Source organism: Petaurus breviceps, unplaced genomic scaffold (genome assembly GCF_028583685.1).
Source record: "Petaurus breviceps papuanus isolate PSGF00001 unplaced genomic scaffold, PetGlider_PUasm1.0 156, whole genome shotgun sequence".
Taxonomy (NCBI): Eukaryota; Metazoa; Chordata; class Mammalia; order Diprotodontia; family Petauridae; genus Petaurus; species Petaurus breviceps.
Window position 1 is genome coordinate 6,604,041 of NW_027185720.1, and position 18,398 is coordinate 6,622,438.

Sequence of the window (18,398 nt, forward strand, 5' to 3'; positions counted from 1 at the left end):
CTGTAGGAACTGGATTGACACCTATGCTGTCCTGACCAAACCTCTGTATCAACACCTATTGGATGAGGAGCCCGACAATATAGTATGGAATGAGAACAGTAGAAAGGGCTTTGCTCAGTTAAAAGAAGCCCTGACTTCCCCTCCAGTAGGGGCTCTCCCTTCCCTAGAGAAGCCCTTCCATCTTTTTGTAAATGTAGAAGAGGGAGTAGCCCTTGGGGTTCTGGCACAAATAAGAGGAGGGCAGAGAAGACCAGTAGCCTTCCTCTCCAAGATTCTGGGCTCTGTTGCCCAGAGATGGCCCACTTGTAGTCAGACTGTGGCCTCCACAGCCACCCTACTTGAGGAGAGTAAGAAGTTGACCTTTGCAGGGAGCCTCATAGTGAGTGTTCCACACCAGGGGAGGGCGATACTCAATCAGAAAGCAGGCAGGTGGCTCACTGACTCCCGGATATTGAAATTTGAGGCTATTTTAATGGAAAAGGATGATTTGGTATTAGCCCAGGGTAATAACCTGAACCCTGCCTCTTTCCCCACTGCTAGCATGGAATCGAGTTCAGGGTCTGAATATTACTGCCTAGACATAATTGATCTCCAAACCAAGGTACAGGAAGATCTCCAAGAATCCCCTGTCCTGGGAGGGGTAAATCTGTTCATAGATGGATCCTCTAGAGTGGTTGAAAGAAATGGGAAAATGGGTATACTATAACAGATGGAGACAGAGGATCTCTGATTGAGGCAGGGGGACTACCCAAACCCTGGTCTGCCCAGATATGTAAACTTCACACACTAAATCAGGCCCTAAAGTTACTGGGAAAAGGGAAGGGAAAATTTATACAGATTCAAAATATGCTTGGGGAGTGGCACCTGTATTTGGGAAGATATGGGAAGAAGGGAGAATGATCACTAGCAGAGGAAAGGAACTGGCCCATACTACCTTAATAAGCAAAGTTTTGGAAAACCTGTTATTGCCCGAAGCCATTGCTATCATACATGTTAATGGCCATCAGTTGGGACAATCTTTTGAGGCCAGATGAAATCACCTTGCAGATAAGAAAGCTAAGAGGGCCAGAGAGGAAGGATCAGGGCAGGAAGATCCTATGTTGGTCTGGATCCCTTTGTTTCCTCCCAGTCTCCCCTTCCCCTCCTTTTCTCAGGAAGAGAAACAGAAGGTCCAAATTCTTGGGGCACAAGAGGATGAACGTGGACACTGGTTCCTCCCTGATAGTTCAGAGGTCTTGACCAAAGCAAGCATGGGGCAGGTGCTGCAACACTTTACACCAGGGTAGTCACTGGGATGTCCAGAATGTGTGGGTTGAAAAATCCCATTAAAAACTTAATCAAGAACGTGGAGGTTTCTCAGGATAAAAACAGTAAATTTTTATTCTCTTCCCCCGGGGGAAGAGGGTGGTCCTCTCCATGACGGATCAGGGAGAGGAGAAGCACAATATGGGGCAACAGACTTTTTAAACCCTAATACAGCAGGGTCATATTTCCCCCATTGTCCCTCACTCCCATTGGTTGGAGGGTGAGCTCGGGCTGTCCCTGGCTCCCCTTGGCCGGGAGGTGGGGCCCACAGAGGCAGGAAAGAAGACAAAGAACTGAAGCTAGGTGGGGGTCAAGCTTGCTGTTGATTGACAGCAGCAATAAAAGGGGAAGGGTGAAACCGACACTCAAACCTGTCACCAAATTCCAGGACACATCCTGAGAAGTTTTCACTTCCCCACACAAGAACACGTGACACAGTTTTGACCTGGTTCATGTCTTTAGGCCTATATACCTTAGCATGGGCAATTGGTAGACAGCTGCCTTGTTTGTTGAAGGACAAATAAGTCCACCCAGCACCTGGCTCTGGCTGGGGGAAAGTCCCCAAGAATTAGGCCATTTTAGAGTATATAGGCAGATTTTATAGAACTGCCTCCAGTGGGCTGCCTAAAATGCTTGATCTATTGGAGCTGATGAGATCAGCCTGGGACACAGTAGGGAGGAAGAATCAAAGAGCACTTGGACTGAGCCCTGGGGGACACCCATGGCAGGAAAATACGACCTGGACAAAAAGGCAGGAAAGGATATTGAGAGGAATGGTTGGATGGATGGGAAAACCAGGAGAAAATGGTGTCCTGAAAACCCAGAGGGGAAAAAAGCATCCAGGACAAAGAGAACAATGGTCAAAAGCAACAGAGGACAAGGAGGATTATGATGGGAGAAACGGCCCTGGAGTCAGAAGGACCTGAGTTCAAATCCAGCCTTAGACATTTACTAGCTGTGAGACCCTGGGCAAGTCACTTAACCTTGATTGCCAAGAGAGACAGAGACAGAGAGAGAGACAGAGACAGAGACAGAGAGAGACAGAGAGACAGAGACAGAGAAATAGAGAGAAATCAGAGAGCACATTGGTGAAGACTCCTCAAAGAGGTCAGTATGGTGTAGTAGTAAGAATCCTGGACATGTTGTCAGGGCACTTGAGCTTGAAACCTGGCTCTGACTTGAGCTGGAAGGTCTTCACAAATCTTGCAGTGCTATAAGAATGGGAGCAAGTCCTGACAGGCTGGGAAGCCCCTAGAAAAGCAAGGCAGGCTGGAAGCCAGAGATGACTTTGCATTTCCATTGTGACACATTGAGACAATATTCACAAAAGCACTTAGCACATATAAAAATAAGCATATATAAGCGCATGCTTATTTCCTTCCCCATTTATACAGAACCTACTAGGTGCAGTGGTTAGTCCCAGCACATTTATCTGTGCTAATGGGCAGGGCTGTAGTTATTCAGAAAACCCCTCCCCTACATCAAAACAGCCCACCCATCACATCCCCAAAACACAGACTCTTGGGTAATCCAATTTCTCTTGGTCTTCAGGACTCCTGCACTCTCTGAGATGCCACCCACAGTCCTGAGATGTTAAGGTCTATGCCTATCTCTTTATTAAATCTTTCTGGGAATAGACTAGAGGTTTTTTTGGGGGAAGTGCTAGGAAACAAAGTCCTTGAATGTTGACAATCCCATCAAGTGGTAAAATCATTTACAAAGAAATAGGAATTGGCTATACCTGAGTTCCCCTTCTGGAAAAGGAAAACCTCCTACTTCCTACCAAGACTTCCCTCCCTTATCCCAGTGCTAGGCCTGAAGAAGGTCAACATCAGAGAAGGTTGACATCAGAGCCAAGGGTCTTGGAATGTAGGCCTGCCTCTGCCGCTCAATCAACAGGAATTTAGAAAATGCCTCCTTGGGGCAGCCAAGTAGCACATCGAGTAAGAGCACCGGCTCCAGTGTCAGGATGACCTGGAGATCGAATCCCAGGCTCAGACACTTAGCACCCACCCAGAAACACCTGGCCATGTAACCTTGAGCAAGTTACTTAACCCTGATTGCTTTAAAAAAAAAATGAAAATGCCTCCTGGGCACCCTGTAGGTGCATGTTGCCCCCACAAGAGTGGAGGAAGAGAGGAAGACTATGCCACTGGCTGGCAGCATGACCTTGGCAAGGTGCTTAACCCTTCTGAGCCTCAGTTTCCCCCTCTGTAAAAGAGGATCATCAATCTAGAAGGGACCTCAGAGGATATTTATTCAAATTCTTCATTTTACAGATGAGAAAACTGAGGCCCAAGGAGGAAAAGGGACTTTCCCTAGGTCACACAGTTAGTAAGTATCAGAGATAAGATTTGAGCCCACATCCTCTGACTGAAGCTTCTAATTCTCCTTCCTCCTCTGACATCACTTCCCCCCCCAAAAAAAAAATTACAAGAAGAACAGATGGGAATAAAAAATATTGTAACAAATAAGCATAGTAAAAAAAAAAAAGTCCCCTGAATGCCCCCATTAGACACATCCTGAAACGTGCCCGATTCCGTCCATTTCCTCTTTGTCAGGAGGTGGGTAACATGCTGTAATGGTAAGGGGATTTGAAGATCTTCCCTGCCCCTTCATAGGCCTATGTAATCTTGTGGAGCCCATGGTGGGAGGAACTTGCCAAAGAGGGGGAGCTAGAAATGAGAGGGAGACAGAGGTGGGAGAGAGAGAGAACAGGCAGAACAGAGCAGCTAGGGTGAGAGAGGGAGGTTTTTTGCCTGGGGGAACTCGTTTGTGGGAAGGCCTAATGGAGGGAAGGCTTGGGGATGTTTGTGTTCCAATGTGTATAGACTTCTTTGTTACTATGATGGATTTGGCCTATTGTCTGAATAAATGTCTTGATTTCATCTTCAAGGAAGAGAGTCTGTCATATCTTGCTATTCAAACCTGGGAATATGCCTGCATATTCACAGCAGTTGCTGTGGGTATCACATTGGCGAAATACATGCTTTGTCATCAGTCCTACAGACCCATGGCTGGTCATTGCTTTGATCAGTGTTCTGAAGTCTTTGTTTCTGTCCTAGTATAAATCATTTTTCTTGGTTCTGCTCACAGAATATCTGCCTGTTCTTGCTGCCCAGGACTCTCTGAAAACATCTCTTTCATTGTTATTCATAGGAAAATAATATTCCATTGCATTTATATACAATATGTTTGACCATTCTGCTGTTACAAGGCACTCCCTTAGTTTTTTCCTTTCCCCTCCCTTTTAATTTTCCCTTTAGGGTCAGGAAATTTGTTTTGCTTGTGCTTATTTCCTCTCAGATATTTTCCTCCTTCTTTCCCTCTCCTTGCTTATCCTTCTTGAGTTTGATGTATTTCTACACCAAACTCTGTGTGAATGTCCAACCCTCCTTCATAAAAGTGAGATCCATCTGATGCCCACTCCCTCCCATTTCCTTCTCTTTTTTACAACTCAATCAGAACTAGAAAGTTTGACCCCCCCCCCTTTTTCCTCTTTTTACACTAGTTTGTTCCTCCTTTTTCCCTCTCTTCTCAACCTCCTCTTCAAACCCTCAGAACATAATCAATCCATCCTCAGGACCTTCCTGTTTCTTATTTCAAGGTTTCTCTGGACTCTTGTGTTCCCATTTCTAAGTCCCTATTTAGTTCTGACCTTTCCATTGGAAATGCTTGAAAGTCCTGTTTCACTAAAGACTCATTTTCCCCACTGTAGGATTATTCTTAAATTGTCTGGGTCAGTTATTTTGGGCATTAAGCTGTATCTTCTGACTTTTGGAATTTGTGTTCCAAGATCCTTGACGGTTTTTAGTAGAAGTTGCCAGGTCTTGTGTAACCTTGACTGAAATTCTTTAATACTTGAACTCTTTTCTGGATGCTTGCAGTATTTTTTTTTTTCCTGGATTTTAGCTATGACATTCCTGGGACTTTTTCTTTTGGGAAGTCAGTGTGATCAGAGAATTTTTTCTAACTTAACTTTGCCTTCTGGTTTGAATACATCTGAACAGTTTTAATTTTTAATTTCTTAAAATCTAATATCTAGGCTTCAAAAATTCCCACCATGTTTTTCAGAGAGTCTAATGAATCTTAAATGAGTTCTTCTTGACTTGTTTTCAAGATTAGTTGTAGTTTATATTAGATAACTTACATTTTCTTGTATTTTTGCATTCTTTTGATTTTGTCTCATATTTCTGCTGTCACAGAGTCATTGATTTCTGTTTGACCTACTCTAGTTTTCAGGGAGGTCATTTCTTGAATTAGATTTACCACTTTCTGTTCTAAAGTATTTTAGAAAATTTCCAAATTTTCCTTAAGGAAGTTTTCTTTTTTTATTTATATTTTCATTTATTTCATTTTTTAAAAATCTCTTGTCTCTTTTCTCAAGTGAGAGAGAAACCACCATCTTACCAATGAGAAAACTCCCTCAAGTTTCTAGGGAGATAAGGTATGTATCAGAGGGGTGCTGAGCTGGCTTCCCCTACATGGCTATTCCTACATCTCTCTTCCTCTCCAGAGTCAGTCCTCAGGAGGGGTTGGAGCCTCTTGTGCCCTCTCCCCAAGAAGGAAGAAGTTCTCTTTTTACCCAGTCAACTCCATCATCAATTCCACTCCTTCCCAGTGACACACACACAGCCCAGTGCGACTGTTCTCTCTAGCAGAGCAGAATCTTAAGCAAATGCTCCAGGTCTGAACACAGAGTTACTTGATGAAGGGGAATTGGAAACTAAGGGAGATGAGGTCACTGGCTTGAGGTAGTTTGTGTCAGAGCTGGGACTGAGAGTCACTCTTGACCCCTACCTCTGCTCCCTGCTAAATGAGAGAGAGAAATTTGGTGATGAGAAGACAGGAGGTGTAAGGGGGAGTAGGGAAGATGATTTGTGACAATGGGTGGGGAGAGAGTGGTTTGGGTGGGACTGGAGGCAAGAATCATGAAGGTGGAGAAAGCAGCTAGAAGGGTAAATGGTGGATCTAGAGGGATGAGTAGGAGGGGAGAAAGGAGAATATGCAGAGATGGGATAGGTGAAAGGGTGGAGAGAGGTAGAGAACAGAGAAAGGGACCTTGGAAATCATCATTAAACCACCTCATTTTACAGATGAGGAAACTGAGGCCCAAGGAAGGTCACTTACTTGCCCCAGGTGGTAATCAGTGGAAGCAGGGGTTTAAACCCAGGCCTCCAATTCCAGAAATAGTGCTGTTTCCACTACGTCAGTCTGGAAGGGATGGGGCATGGGAATGGAGGGGAGGGGGCAGGCCCTCCCAGCGTGGGAGATAGGGCTCTGGGGGGAGGGGATGAAGAAAGGTAAATCAGGTTATTCAAGTGCTTGGGACAATCAGATTCGGAGGAAAGACTCTGAGACCTGCTAAATGGGGCCGGATGACAGAAGCCACCGAGGATCTCTGATGGCTCATGATTGGGCCAATGCCAAAGGGGCCCAGACCCTTGGAGCATCCTGACCATTTCAGGAGGAGCAGATCCTCCAGTCGGAGCTGGGACCATAGCAGGGAGCCAACCAGGGCCCATCCCCTGGGAGTCCTCGCTAGGAGATCAAAAGTGGAGAGAGACATTACAATTTAATATTTAAACAGCATGTTTAATATTTATACAGTGAGGCAGAATTAGTCCCTTTATCAGCTAAGGATCCCAGAAATGCTTCACTGCTCAGTGATTCCAGACACGGCTGGAATGTTTATTAAATAATTTAATGACATACACTCTGAGTCCTGTACCCCCAAACCTGCCACTATATAACTTTTGCCACCGAGGGGGTGGGCAGGGAGGGCGCTGGGATTTCTTTTGCACATATGCTTCTTAAGTATTGATGCCCTAGGGTCCTTGGGAACAGAACCTACTTTTGTTTTGGTTTGTTTCTTGTTTTTTTGGAGGGGGGAAGGCAAGGCAATCGGAGTTAAATGACTTATCCAAGGTCACACAGTTAGTAAATGTGTCATGTCTGAGGCCAAATTTGAATTCAGGTCCTCCTGACTCCAGGACCAGTGCTCTATTCACTGTGCCACCTAGCTGCCCCAAGAGCCTACTTTTGGAAGGAAAGTAAAAGGATTTTATATCTGGAGTTGGCCTCTCTAGCCCAACCCACCTGTTTAGCAGAGGAGAAAACTGAGTCCCAGAGAAGGGAAGAGACTTGCCTAGCTGAGGTAGGATTTGAACCCAGATCCAGTGCTCGATCACTATGTCATGCTGCACAGGAAGTCTGCCACAGCTCTCCCTGTAGCATATCACAGTATCCAGGAGCACCTAGGATAACACACAAGGGCCTGGTTTAGCCAAAGTCTGTGCATCTGGAACTTGAGAATAATCCAAGTTTGGGGCAAGACGAGGGGAAATCAGTTGTCTCTCTGCTGCTTTTTATCAAATCTTCAATTTTTTTTTATCAAATCCTCCTCTGTTGCTTTTTATCATGGGGCAGTAGGGCTCTGAAAGGTTGTGCCACCAGGGCCTAAGTAAGGGAGAAAGACTGAAGACAGTCCCATGATACACTGTGAGTCTGTCTTAAGCACCAGGGCTTTGGGGGGGGGGGCAACTTTCGAGAACCATTTGCCAAGTCATCAGACTTGGATCCAAAGTATGGTTTCTGCCACTAACTCCACGTGTGATCCGAGCCTCAGTTTCCCCATCTGTTAAATTAAGGGGTGGGTAAGATGTACAGCTCTAGAGCTGTCTGAGAGCTTGTTATCTGTGTGGGTAGAGGGAGAGTGGACTGCTATGTAGGGTCTTCTTACCCCTTGGTGTCTAGCGCTTTCTACATCTCACACTTGAAATCCTGTTTTGAACCTGGCCTTACACACTCCCCGAGCAACCTTGGGCAAATGTCTAAATTCTTACAGTCACTAGTTTCCTCCTCTGGAAGTGGGCACCACAGCCTGGGAACTCCTTGGCTGGAAAAGCTACTGTCACGGAAGCCCTTTTCAACTCTCCAAACTATACAGAAATGGGCATTATTACAACGGGTGGGAAGCATACCGTTGAGGAAATGTAGGCTCTGAAAAGGAGGCACAAGTGACCAGTGATGAGGACGAGGGTCAATGGGGAGACAGGGCAGCTTCAGGCATGTTGGCCGGTACTCTGGGGAAGACTATGGGCAAGAAGCCTGGAGGACAAGAAGGCGCAGGTGGATTTGTATCAGCACCATGGGAGGGAATGCCCCATTGAGGAGATCTCTCATCCACTGACTTATTATTGACTGAAGGAAGGACCGAGGGTATCTTTGTGGTTGGGAGAGACCAGGGAGAAAAACGTACCCTTCAAACTTGTCAGCTCAAGGTGACCCAAGTCAACAAAAGGACCTCACAGGTCCAGAGCTTTGGGACCAAGTCAAGACGATGTCAGTGGAGATGATGAGATTATTTCCTGGACAAACCGTGTCATGTTGTGGCCAGGGGGATTTGCTGCCAGCAGACTTCCTAATAAAGGTTGAAAGCAATGACCTTGGCCCTTCCTGCTTGTTCTACTTCATTTGCACAGCCAGCCAGAGAAGACTGCTAGAATTTCTAATTCTGAGGTCCTATAGCTGTCTGGAGCAAAGGACAGTAATCTCAGCCCCAAACATAAGGTTAAGACTTAATCTTAGCTTGGGGTCACTCCGCTGCCTTCTGAACAGGAACAGGATGGGGAAAAGGATCCTTTTTGGCATTCTTTTATAGGCCAGCGAAGAATGGCATCTTTCCCAAGGGGCCTGGCCAAGTCATTTGAGTGGGACCCCAAGCACTGAGACTTAGGAGCTGTCTTTTGTCTTTGTTAACAAAGTGCCAGTCAATTGGCATGTCCATACTCTGTAGGAGTAAGTAAACAAAGACTCATATATGCTCATTGCATTAATTAGCAAACTTGATAAAACACTCCTTAATATACATTATTTTTTAGTGTACTGGCCCCAAGAGGAGGGTACAAATTTAGAAATCTTGATGCACCTATTACTGTCTGGAGCCCCCAATGCCCTAAGACAGTTTGACCTCTGTCCTAAAGGGTTAAGTGTTTGCCAAGTAAAAGAAGAGGGGAGGGGAAGAAGGGGAAGCTTTGGTTCAACCTGGATGACATTTGCCTCGTTAGCTTCTATCCCCCTAACTTCTTCCATCCTACACCCATCATCTGTGGGAAAGAGAGGCAGAACTGAGGCTCTAGGTTTCAAGCACAGAAATTATGATTCTGGGGGACATGACTTTCTCCCACTCACTTGCTAAGGCATCCTGCCATACCCTGATCCTAGGAGAAGTCACAGAGAGTCAAAAAAAAAATTTATCCTTTACTTGGGAAATATTTAACCTTTAAGAGAAAGGTCAAATCATTTTGGGGCACTGAGGGCTCCAGACAGTAACAGATGAATCAAGATGTCTCAACTCCCACCTGGGAGACAAGAAGCCACCAGGCTTGCCAGAGCTTGGGGAAGCTTTGTGGGGGCTGGCTCAGCTGAGATAACCCAGTTCTGAGCCCACCACTGAATCCCTGAAAGAGTGTCGGGTGCCTGGCCAGCTCACATTTGTCTATTATGCTCAGTCTAATGTTATTTTGATCCAGCTAAATCTGATTACAGTCCCAGCCCAATCATTTAGAGGCAAAAACCCGTCATGTGCCAGAACAAGATGCCACAGAATGGAATGTTTTCATGGAAGTAGAAAAAAAAATAATAAATAAACCCAGCATTAACCATCCCCCCCTTACCCTCTCCCCCCAAATAAATATTTAAAATATAAAAGGAACAAAGGGTGACCCAATTAATTCTGTAAATGACAATATCTGTGCATGAGAAAGGTCCAAAAGACCCTAGTTTTTGGTCATGGCTGAAATGAGAGCCTGGGAGTGGGGGCAGGGACCATCTCATTAGCTTCCCTCCAGGAGACATGCAAGGCCTCCACCCACTGATTGTCAAAGCTCCAAAGAAAAGCAAGGGATTGTGGATTTGAAGCTATAAGCACCTTAGAGGTCATCCAGTCCAACCTCCTCATTTTACAGGTGAGAAAACAGAGTGATGTGACATGCCAGAGGTCCCAAAGGAAATAAGCGACAGTGCCAGTGAAGTCCTCTGGCTTCAGATCCAGGGTTCTTCTTGTCATCCTACCCTTCCTCTCACATCTGGACCAGAGACTTTCTAGGTGTTAGAGCCCAGAGCTGAGCTGCCTCTGGCCTTGCACCCTGGCTCCCCAGGCAACAAGGGACCACCATCCGTGCTCTTCCTCAACTGCTGTCTTGGAACCAACCTAGAAAAGGGAACGCATGTGACACCTGTCAAGGATGGGAAATACACTATTGAGTTTGGCCTCCATTTTGAGGGAGAGGAGAAAGGAGAAGCTCTCTGATACTGCATGAATAGGAGTAAAGACAGGACAGAGACCTAGAGGCAGGGGATGAAACATGGTGGCAGGGAAGGCACACAGATCTGTTGAGGAAAGCTCTCATCTGGCTCCCCATCCCCCCTTTTTTTGGAGAGCAATTGGGGTTAAGTGACTTGCCCAAGGTCACATGGCTAGTTTGTGTGTGTGTGTGTGTGTGTGTGTGTGTGTGTGTGTGTGTGTGTGTTAAGTGTCTGAGGCCGGATTAGAACTCAGGTCCTCCTGACTCCGGGGCTGGTGCTCTATTTACTGTGCCACCTAGCCACCCCTCCCCTCTCTTCTGGTCTGCTCCTTCACTCCCCCAAAACCTTCCCCATCCTTCTCCACCAGGTAAGGGACAGGCATACAGTTTGATAAACTTTCCAACAATGATAGAGTTTTCATGTGCAGAATTAGTCCCTTTATGAGCTAAGGATTCCAGAAATGCTTCACTGCTCACTGATACCAGTGATAGGAGATAGGGAAGTCATATTCTTGACTTCATTCCTCATCACCCCTCCCCTCCCCCAAAATACCCAGTGGTAGAAAGTGAAGTATGTCATACAGATGCCCAAGACACTCTCCTTTCACATGTGGGGTTCACAAAAAAGCAACAGAGTCCAAGCTCCTCTGTAGGTCCTCATGAGCCCCCATCTGTGTGCTACATTTGGACCAGGCACAGGAGAGAAAAAAAAAACAAACCACTACCTCCCTACAATAACAAAAAATTGTTATATATGTTCTTTTCTGCATAGTGCTTGATTCAGCTTTGGTAGGGAGCAGACCCTGAAATTGAGATGGACAGATTACATGAGTAGCCTGGGTTACTTATTACCCATAGCTCTGTGCTCCTTAGGGCCCCACACCATGAGGGGGGTGGTAAGGCACTGGGTGCCCCCAACTCAGGGTCCTAGACATTTGGCTCTCCTGCTAGGCAGCCTGGGGAGACTCATCCAACTGGGTTGATTTTTGTACTCCTGCAGGCAGATCTGAATTCCTTCCAGTAGTTATAAGATTTGGTTTTCCTAAGCCTCAAGATGTTTTTTTTTTCTTCTCTTTCTCTCTTTCTCCCTCTCCCTCTCTCTCTCTCAAAATTAAACACACTAACACAGTTGGGACATTCAGAGTTGGGAACTGAGACAAGAAGGGTCAAGCTCAGTCCCAAAAGAACCTGACAGTTGCCCCTCAGAAAAGATCTTTGCAAGCCAGAGGGCAAGCAAGGTCATGGCAGGACCTTCTTTGCTTCTCACAGGGTGGCAGGAGACAGTGCAGAGCAGGAGGAAATAGAAAGTCAGACTGCATTGGTGTGTGCTGGTCTTGTTCTCCGGGTGTTTTTTTCTTCTTTCTTTTTCATTCCTGGTTAAATAAAGGATAGCCTTCTAGGAGAGAGAAAGAAGGGAACCTTGGGAAAAACAGCCAATGAAGAATGCAGAGCCAAGGATGGAGGATGGGGGCTGAACTTAGGAATTCCTTGGCATAGGAACTCCAAGACACATTGATCCTCTGCCACTTACAGAGTTTGGAGGTGATGGTGCAGGCATTGAGGGGTTAATTAAAATGACTTGCCCAGGGTCATATAGCCAGCATAGGACAGGTGGTACTTCTTTGTCCCTAGACCAGCTATCTCTCTCCTGTCTGCCTATCCTTAAAAAACAAAAGGCATCCAGTAAGAATGTAAATAAAAATAACATTTTAAAACAAGAAATTAGGGAGGAGATTCAGGGAAAGCACTGTAGAAATCTTCTTGAGAAGCCTCTGGTGACAACCATGTGGATGGAGATTGCTCCAGGAGGGGGGGCTTCACTGGCCTCTCTTCCACTGTGAGCCCTGAAACCCCCCAGGGAGGTACAAAAGCTGTGCCCCAGCCTCCCGTTCTGGCTTTCAAGGAGACACCCTCATGAATGCTTGACTACTGGAGAGCCACTCCAGACTGGGAATGCCAGATAAGGAAATGTTTCCAAGATCACAGTTCCCAACAAAATTCAGGGGAATGGCACTGCCTTCTAGCCAATCAATCTCTGTCCTTTGGACAATCTGCTTAGATGGAGACTTTCTCAGGACACCCTGGGTTCGATCCAGCTTCTTCTTGTGAATCTAGCAAAGTGAGTGGGCCCATGGGGAAAGCAAGGCTGATTTCACTCAATGAGCTCCCAAGGAGATATGAGAGTGAAGGTCAATAGCAGGGGGTTGGGGGAGGAGCATCTGCCAAACTTAGGAAGCCTCCTAGCAAGAAGGTCAGGCATCCTGTAACAACACACCCCTGTCACCAGGTTAGAGCCTGACCATCTTTGTAGGGGACAGAGCACTGGACACAGAGAAGGAAAGATCTGTGTTCAAATTCTGCCTCAGGCACTTATTAGCTCTATGACCCTTGTCAAGCAACATGTGGCCCTCCAAGCCCAGATTTCCTTCCCCGAGAAATTAGGCTAATAAAGCACCTGTCTCCCTGGGCTATTGTGAGTCTCAAACGAGATTGCAGAGGTAACACAAATTGGAAACAAGGTCAAAAGGTGAGTTGGTATCCTTGCTGGTCTTACCTGATATGTGAGGGGGGGGGGAACAGAGAGAGGTAATATTTCAGAGGTTTTTCAGTCTCCTCTCAAATGCCTTTCTCAAACCCCCCCCCCCCAAAGTCAGTAGCTGACCCCGTGCTGGTTGACTCCACTTAATTCCTAAAAGGACAAAGTTGGGGTGGGAGTAGGATAGGGAGAAGACAGAGGCTTTCCCCCATAGATACTCCAAAGCTCAACCCCTCAATGTATGAGCCCTTGTTTCCAGCCTTCAGAGAACTGAAGAAGTCACATTCATCTCAATATTCAGAGTCCTGGGAGAACGGAATGAACCCCTACCCCCAACCCGGAAGCTTTTGGCCTCCAAAGGCCTTCACAAACAACCCTTTCTCCCCTTTATCTTATGGACAGCCTCTTCATGCTTTTGGCACTTTCTGCTTCCCTTGCCCAGAAGTCTGTGTCCCAGCTCCATTCTCTGATCTCTTGAGACAAACACCTCCCTTGCCCTGAGGCCAATGGCCTTCTCCTCCGTTCTTTCGGATACTCACAGTCCTAATTGGTGGATGGCTACCAACTCAGGACAGGTGGGGCAGACACTCTGGGAGGATCTGCTATTGTTTCCCACCTCCAGCCCAATCAGAACCCCCTACCCCCAGGAGATCACAAGTTCTTTAGCTGGAATGGGCCTTCCATCCCAAGATGGTGGGTAGTGTGAAGCCAATGCTTTTCAAGGGCACAGGGAGTCTGGAGCCAACCTCAGCTCTTCAGAGATACATTTTCATGACCTCTGTTGTCATAGGGCAGTATTGGGAGTAGAGTCGCGCCAGCAGGACCTTGGAAGTGACCTCAAAGCTGACGCTCTGGCTCTTTGTGTTCCACACGTGGACTGCGTAGGTCTTACTCAGCAGCATCTCATATTCCCGTAAGCTGATGTCTTTGAAGTACTTCTTCCAGTTCTGCCATGTAATGGGGTAGAAGGCTTCCTGGGGCAGGGCTTGCACCCCTTTGCAGCTCTGGCGATCCTGAAGGCTCCTACTCCCACACCACTTTTTGAAGACGCGGGTCAAGAGCTGGGGGCCTTGGTGGCCCCAGATCCAGCCATTGTAATGGTCCACAAAGTCCTGCATGCAGAGTTGGATGAACTCATGCCTGGGCTCAAAGGCAAGGAAGGCCCCATTCAGCACAAACTTAGACTGAGTGCCCAGGACATTGGTGAAGTTCTTCAAATTTTTAAGGACAATGAAGTCTGTATCCAAATAAATTCCCCCAAACTTCCACATGATGGCTATTCTAGCAGCATCAGAAAGGATGGGGAGAAGGTACGGCTGCCATCTTTGGTGAATGGAGGTATACCAGCTGGCTAAAGGAGTGCCCTCAAAAAGGTCAGTCAGGTCCAGTGGCTGGAATTCCACATTGGAGAAGCAACTCAGGAAAGAGATGCCCAGGTGCTTGGGTAGGGTGGAGTTCCTACCAACCAGGCCCTTCATGAAGATGACAATCCTGGTATCAGGATGAGTCCTGGAGGCCGACTCCACTGAGCACATGAAGAGGAAGCTTGGGTTGGTCCGATCAGAGGTCTCCACAAAGAAGATGTCCCCTGGTGGGGGAGGGGGCTCACCCAGGATGAGAGGAGGAGGTGAAGAAAGAACAAGGGGGCACTTAACCTCCAGAGGCAAGCTGTGTAGCTGGTCCTTGTATTGGGATTCTGCCATCCAGTAGACCATGATGGAGATGAGGAACATGAGCTTGAAAATAATGGCAAACAGGGCACACACCTTCTGGTTGGTGGATCCTCGGAGAAACTTCAGCATGTACACAAGCTGCTTGGACATGGTCTCCAATCATAGAGGACTCCTGAGAAGAACAGGGGAATCTGCAAAAGAATTCACATGGTGAAGAAAGACTCCCAGAGAGTCTAAGGCAAGGGAGGCTTTCCATGACCTACAAAATGGGATTCTGTTACTTACACACCACCTGCCATTTCTACGGACAGTTGGCATTTTGGTAGCAACTTAAGGGTCTCAATGTGTTTTATACGCACAGTGGGGAGGAGATGATCTGGACAATCCATTCTAGACAAATTGCTTCTCCCCTCCCCCCATCCCAGTAGAGCTAGGTGCTAGTTGAATGACCAGATAAGGGTCTGGTTCTGTGGAAGCCATATTTAGGCAAGGTTCCAGGAGGGAAGCTCATGGAGGTGGGGAGAAAACTGGAGACTAAGTCATGGGAAGACAAGGAAAGAACTTAGAGAAGAGAGGTTGGTTGGGAGGGGTGGGCATGGGTCACAACCTTCAAGTCTCTGAATCGTTGTATGAAAAAGGATTTGGGCTGTTCTGCTTGGCCTCAAAGGGCAAAACTAGGAAGAACAGGGAGAAGTGGCCCAGAGATACCCCAATGTCCACTCAACAGCAGGGAAAAGTGCCTCCCAACCAGGGAGAAAGTGAGATGGGCTTCCCTGGGAGGGAGGGAGCCCTCCTTCACTCAGGGTCTGCTGGTGCAGAAGAATGGATGGCCAGTGTGAGGGAGACCATAGAGGGTATTCCTGCCTAGATGCGGCTCATGCCTGGATGGCCTTCCAGCTCTGGGATGCTGTGTCCCGGGGACCCTGAGCTCCCGACTTAGAGCCTGATGAGCTTTTGACTGCATTCGTTGCTTCCTCTAGGAGAAGCCATTTGAAGACCTGCTGAAGGGACTGGGGAAGAGAAGAGTCCAGAGGGACGTGGTTGCTGGCTTGATGTAAGCTTGAATTAGATTCAAGTGAGGCAGAACAACAGAAAGTCAACAGCCTCACTGTTTCCTCCATTGTCATTGAAGTCCAGTGGCAGGACAAAAGTCTGGATGACTGGCCATGCCCAGGATGCAGTGGATGACTTTGGCATCTTCCATGTCTGACCAAGCTTAAGCACTTCCATAGCACCCGCTTCAGCCACTTTCATGGACACTGGAACAAACTGTTCTCTTCTGCCCATTCCATAGGAGGAAGTCTTCATATGCTCGGGGTCGATACCCCTTTAACTCACCAGAAGCCTGCCAGTTGCCCTCAGCCTGGTTGAGTCCATCTGTCAAAACCGAAGTCATGGTCTCTGCCCAAGTTCCAGCTTCTTGGAGCCACAGGTGAGAGCTGGGTGAAGGTGGATGCCAAAGGTGGGTGAGCAGCCCCCCATATCTCCAAGGTCCTTTCCAGCATGGTCTCAGAGCTTAAGGAATGGAAGGACCTTGAGGGATCACAGAGGCCGAGCCCCTCGTTTTACTAATTAGAAAACTAAGGCCCAGAGGCAGGAAATGATTTGCCCAAAGTCACCTGGCTTCCAAGTGACCGAGTTCATTTCAGGTCCCATTCATTTGACAGGGGCAAGACAAGTGTTTCAGATGGCCAAAGGCCACAGAAATATGGATCCTACCAGGAAAACGGAGGGTAAGAGGATCGATGCTTTGGACAAAGTCAGGGGCTCCTGGCCCAGTCTTGGGTATCCTCTCTGGACTAGAGCTCCCCTTTGGAAGGGGCCAGCCTCCTCTAGATCCAGTGAAGGGGAAGCTGGGGGGTGCCTTAGTGAACAGAGCACAGGGCCTGGTGTCAGGAAGGCCTGAGTTCAAACCTGGCCTCAGACACTTCCTAGCTGTTTGATGCTGGGTAAATCACTCCACCCTGGTTGCCTCGGTTTCCTCATCTGCAAAACTGAGCTGAAGAAGGAAAGGGCAAAGCACTCCAGTATCTCTGCCAAGAAAACCCCAGATGGGGTCACAGAGAGTCAGACACGACTGAGGACTCAACAAGAAGGGTCAGTAAAAAAGCTCTAGCCCAGCCACTGGCAAGGCTAGGAAAGTCCTCAGTGCCTGTCAGCCAAGGGAGCCCATGGTATCCATGGTCAGGATCTCACAACACTAGCTATTTCCCAAGAAAGCTGCCAAGTTCGCTGATCCCCCTCTAAACTGGGGATGTTTCTATGGGATCAGACGAGTGAGTCCTAAGGTCTGTGTACTTTCACCCTCAGTCCCCCAGGGATCCCCGTGGGGTAGGGGCCCTGTCCTTGTTTATTTTGTTTTGACCATCTCACCCAGGATCAGAGGGTCTATGCTGGAGCCAGAAAGGGCCTCAGAGGACATCCAATTCAGCCCCCCTCATTTCACATATCAGGAAACTGATGCCCTCTCTAGAAGTCACTTGCCCAAAGTCACCCAGGTTTATAGGCCCAGAGATCAATAGCTGGAGGAAACCTTAGAGGACATTTTAGTCCAAGCTCTCATTTTACACGTGAGGAAACTGAGGCTCAGGTCCAAGGTCACCTGGGCAGCAGAGGCACTTCAGACTTACTATAATCCTGTGAGATCAGTATCATAAGCATTATTATCCTGATTTTACCAACAAGGAAACTGAGGTGAGTCAAGTGACTTACCCAATGTCACACATCTAGTAAAGACTCTCTCATGAATATCCTTTAGCCCAATATCCTTTCCATTCTGTCACCTTTTTACTCTCCAGGAAAACAGTAGAAAGGATGGATATAATTCCTGAGATGATGAGAAGGAAAACCACAGCATATACTCCATGCTGGGCCTCAGTTTCCTCCTCTGTAGGATGAAGGGTTGGCCAAATTCTGGATTTTAATACAGCCCTGAAGATTGTCCTCTTGGCAGCATCTCTCTTTCTCTCTCTCTGTGGCTAGAGATGTGATGTTCGATGTTCTGAAATCTTGAGGTCAGGGAGGGAAGAAAAGCCATTTTCTCATCTTCCATCTGGGTTTAAAAACAAGAGCCTTCCAGTAAATAGATAGAAGATTGATTCTGGTTAGCATGAGAAGTGGGGAGGGGAAAATAGAAATCCAACTACTTTACAGTGGCTTCCTTGGACCTAGGAAGATGGACAGACTCTCACTGGGTGGTGGAAGGAACCTAGCGGGGTCTAGTCCATTAGCACCTAAGCAGAAATCTCCTCCCAAACAATCTAGACAGGCCTTCACTGAAAGGACACCAGTGATGGGGAACTCACTATATCCTTGGGCGACACCTGGGGCCTGAAATGAAGCCAATCCAATAAGAATTAAAATTTTTTTATTAATTTGTTTTAACATTAATTTTTTTTTAATTAAGTTTCAAATTCTCTCCCTCTCTCTGGCCCCTGCCCCACCTATTGAGCAATGATGATACATGGGCACTCATGCAAAATATATTTCCATATTGGCTATGTTGGAAGAAAGAGAGAGAGACAGAGACAGAGACAGAGACAGAGACAGAGACAGAGAGAGAGAGAGAGAGAGAGA

The 18,398-nt window shown here is 47.1% G+C and overlaps 1 protein-coding gene across 1 annotated transcript; it reads right to left on the reverse strand.

Annotated features, from left to right (window-relative positions):
- Nucleotides 1-557: 557 nt before the first annotated feature.
- A4GALT (alpha 1,4-galactosyltransferase (P1PK blood group)) lies at nt 558-15,033 on the reverse strand. Its single transcript, XM_069081949.1, has one exon. The coding sequence runs from the start codon at nt 14,970-14,972 to the stop codon at nt 13,905-13,907; it is 1,068 nt and encodes a 355-aa protein (XP_068938050.1). The 5' UTR covers nt 14,973-15,033; the 3' UTR covers nt 558-13,904.
- Nucleotides 15,034-18,398: the final 3,365 nt, after the last annotated feature.